This window comes from Pistacia vera, unplaced genomic scaffold (genome assembly GCF_008641045.1).
Source record: "Pistacia vera cultivar Batoury unplaced genomic scaffold, PisVer_v2 Contig45, whole genome shotgun sequence".
Lineage (NCBI taxonomy): Eukaryota > Viridiplantae > Streptophyta > Magnoliopsida > Sapindales > Anacardiaceae > Pistacia > Pistacia vera.
The window spans coordinates 563,900-567,987 of NW_022196279.1; the positions used below are offsets into that span (position 1 = coordinate 563,900).

At 36.3% G+C, this 4,088-nt stretch overlaps 1 protein-coding gene and 1 long non-coding RNA gene across 2 annotated transcripts; both read right to left on the minus strand.

The window, feature by feature from the left end:
* Positions 1-1,993: 1,993 nt before the first annotated feature.
* Positions 1,994-3,145, minus strand: LOC116144625 (wall-associated receptor kinase-like 17). The gene is made up of 3 exons (XM_031430065.1): positions 3,122-3,145; positions 2,923-3,027; positions 1,994-2,805 (listed from the first exon to the last, which is right to left on the minus strand). Exons 1-3 carry the CDS (start codon positions 3,143-3,145, stop codon positions 2,152-2,154), a joined length of 783 nt encoding a protein of 260 aa, XP_031285925.1. The 3' UTR covers positions 1,994-2,151.
* Position 3,146: 1 nt separating this feature from the next.
* LOC116144610 lies at positions 3,147-3,853 on the minus strand. The gene is made up of 3 exons (XR_004130282.1): positions 3,652-3,853; positions 3,369-3,515; positions 3,147-3,277 (listed from the first exon to the last, which is right to left on the minus strand). It is a non-coding gene; the product is annotated as an uncharacterized LOC116144610 (long non-coding RNA).
* Between the last annotated feature and the right edge of the window lie 235 nt (positions 3,854-4,088).

Consider the following 4,088-nt stretch of genomic DNA (forward strand, 5'->3'; position numbering starts at 1 on the left):
TAAATTACAAAGGATTTACGTTTCTGAGTGCTTTGGTGTGTCCGAGGGACGTCTTGTCAGAGTCTCCTAATTTTACTTTCATGGATAATTAGATATTCAGACTTTTAATTTTACTTTCATGGATAATTGGATATTGACGTGGTGGGTCTCCACCGTCAGATCAATTATTCACAATAAAGTTAATATGATTGATTGATGTTTACTGTAGTTCTGATTTATTCTACCATCTCTTCATCTTCAGTTTTTCTTAAATCTTAGTACTTCCACTCAGAAACCTCTCTGAGACTCTCCCCCTTTCAGATACCCGCTAAAAATACTTTTACTATCAAATCAGTAAAAATACTTATACTCTCATTTTTTTTAAATATAGTTTAAAGATACAAAGGTGGACTCGTAATCTAGTGTAGAAGAGTTAGATATTTACAAAAAGGTCAAACAACTTGCACATACTCAAGGTTTATCGAAACGACAAATTACTATCTAAAAGGTTTTGAATCGATAAATAGGTACCTTCCGTCATGTGCCGTTAGTGATTTATGTTAGTTAACAGTAAAAAGACTAAAATGCCCTTGAAAGTTTGATATTTTAATTTTTTATAAATTTTAAAAACCCCCTAGGTTTGCTAATTTAACTAAACACCCCCATATATAAAAAGTTTGTTAAATAACAAAAACACCCCCACAGCTGCGTTGCCAGATTCCTGCCATCGGTGCCGGAATCTTGCCGGAAATTTCGTTACGACACAGACCCCGTCGGATCTATGTCGTAACACATCGATCTGGCCTTTTCCGGCTAGATCCGTGGCTTTTCGGCCAGATCTACGGCCAGATTTGGCTATCGACGCCGCAGATGGAGTTTTGCGACACGACAGCCAGATCTAGCACTAGATCTGGCCTTTTCTGGCCAGATCAGCCACGGATCTGGCCGAAAAAGGCCAGATCGACACGTTACGGCACAGATCCGATGAGGTCTGTGCCGTAACGCAATTTTCTGGCCAGTTTCCGGTGGTGGTGGCCGGAATCTGCGGGTGGTGGGGGTGTTTTTGTCATTTAACAAATTTTTTATATATGGAGGTGTTTATTAAATTAGCAAACCTAGGGGGTTTTTAAGAAATTTTTAAATTTATAAAAATCTAAAATATCAAACTTTTAAGGGCATTTTAGTCTTTTCACTATGAAAAAACAGAAATTACTAACAGCACATGACGGAAGGAACCTGTTTGTCGTTTTAAAATTTTTTGAGTACCAACTTATCATTTCGACAAACCTTAGGTATGCCTAAGTCGTTCGGCCTTACAAAAATCTCAAAAATCTAACAAATCTCGGGTAAACTATGCAGTATGAACACTAAAAAGAGAGATTACAGCGGCCCATAAAACCACAAAAAACAGAAAACTCCTATTCAGTTATAATAAATGAAAAAAAAAAGGAGGTATCATACCGAATGCCAACAATAATGTTAGACGTACAAATGAGTAAGAACTACACATCTCAAAAAAGTCTTTGCCAGTTACAATACTCTCCATAAGTAAACAAGGGCAACTCTGGGAGTTACCCACTGAATTTTTACTTCAATGCATAATTTAGCCTACAAGAAAGCCGTCACTGGGCGGCAATGGAGGAACAAGTGGTTAGAAGTTTCTTCATTGTTTTGACATGTAAAACACTGTGAAGCGTAAAGATTCATTATTTGACTTGAATAATTTCTGCTGTCTCGACATGGCATTTATAAAAGCATCAGTTCTAATAATTTACTTGGAGTTTGAAGTCTTTATAAATATAGTATTATGATTTTTGACATACACTGAAAATAATTTTAGTACCCTTATATTGAATATTAGCAAAGGCCTGGTGATAATTATATACGCATGCCTATGTTATTTCTGTAGAATCAGCAAAAGTTGGAAAGTTCAAATATCAGATTACTATTACATAATGATAAACTATTTTCTAAAAGATATTTTGAGGACACAAGTAGAATTTATAACACAATACATTCAACATAGGATAAGATAGAACCAGAAACAAATTAATTATTTCGTTACATTGCCACACTTGCTGTAGAACTTAATGCACACAATACATTCAACATAGGATAAGATATATACAACCAGAAACAAAATTAATTATTTTACTACATTGCCACACTTGCTTAAAAACAAAGGCTAATGATACTATCCAAAATCGATTCATCAGTAACAGATATACTGGCTTCAAATTCAACTTCAGATGTTATCTCAATCTCAACAGGATCAATCTCTTCAGGATTTTGATTCGAGATTGAAGCTTCGTTGGATGTTCTAATACCTGCTAATTCTGTTGCTACTTTTCTCATTGTAGGTCTATTACTTCCATCTGAGTCTAGACATCTTATTGTGAGATCAGCAAACTTCCCAATCTCTAACTTCATAATATTTTGTTCTTTTTCATCCTTTGAAACTCGAGCATTAAAGATTCCAAACAAACGTTCCAGTTCCATTTTCGGAAGAAAGTAGGCTGCTAAATCTTCTGTTTCTTTGGAGTTAGTTGAACGAATAGGTTCTTGTCCAGTTAAGAGCTCTGCAAGAACCACTCCGAAGCTATAAACATCAACTGGAATAGATCTTGAAGTCCCAACGTTTGAAACTTTTGCTTGATATTTTTCATCCAATAGTATGTCCGATGACTTAATATCTCGATGATCTATACGTGCAGAAGAAGTGGCTGAATGTAGATAAGATAGAGCACTTGCAACTTCTGTGGCAATACGTATGCATAAGTCCCAAGTGAGTGGAAATTCCTCATTCTCATTTTGGCCATGTATATACTGAAAAAGAGTTCCATTAGGAATGAATTCATGGGCTAAAAGGGGAAATTCAGTGTCCAAACAACACCCTAAAAATTGAACCACATTCGTATGATTAATTTGTGACAAAATTTCCACCTCATTGAATACATCAACTCTTTCAGCCACTTGTTTGAGCCTTTTAACAGCTACAATTCTTCCTTCCTTTCTCCAACATTCCTTTATACACAGTGCCTCGACCTCCTGATCAAGGATTCGATTCTCGTTGTGCTGTCAGTTGCCTTCTCCATTCATTTCGGTAAAGAATTATGGTTCTGATGTTGCCGCCTTGGAAGACTTGCGGTGTAGTAACAAACCCCATTTTTCTTAAAGAATTTTTGCTTGAGCTTGTTTGCTATCCATTTTAACGAACTCGTACAAACGCTGGCTCCAATGGATATGGACAACGTTCCAATCACAGAACTTAAAATCGCAGAACTTAAACCTGCAGGTCCTGCACAACTCAAGTACAAGAACATATATATGTATATGCATATAATCAAGTTATTGATCACTTGTTAACAATATTTTGATGGATATGATACCTACGGCTCCATCCCGGGACTTCCAACAAAGTGGAAGCTTGTGGTGGTCACACATGGGTCATCATCACGTTACGAGAACTATTGTGCGTATAACATCAGGACATGTGGAGCAATCGTTGTGGCTTGTGATATTACAGAACAAGTTACCTACACAAAAAGAGATAATAAGAGAGAAAATATCAAATCAGATCACCAAAATTACCTACGGAAGAAATGGAGAAATGAAACCTTTAAATTTGGGCTAATACATCTTTAATTTGAATTCGTGGTTTTAAATCCGTACCTGTGCAGCCTGATTATCATTATTTTCTGTTGGCTGACTACAACACAAAAATAGCCCGACTTTAATTGTGTTAACAAAACTTATCTATGTACAAATTTTTTTAGATTTATGTGGTACCGCACAACTCCCCATGTATCTCCGAATTCCATCACTACAGGAAATGTTCCCTTCCATTCAGAAATTGGGATTGGTATTGGCTAGGTAGTTTTTCTTGAGCCAATCTTGCTCAGCCATGACGGCAGATTTGCAGTCTGGGAACGCTTATATCAGAAAAAAAAATGACGACTTGAAGAAACGGTGCACATGAAATCATAGCAATTATGATTTTTAGCAATCACAAGTACAAATAGGCAGACACCATTTGTTGACTTGATTTGAATCTTTCGAACGTCGTGGTATAATTATTACAACCCTGGAAATGAACTTATTGAGCTTAT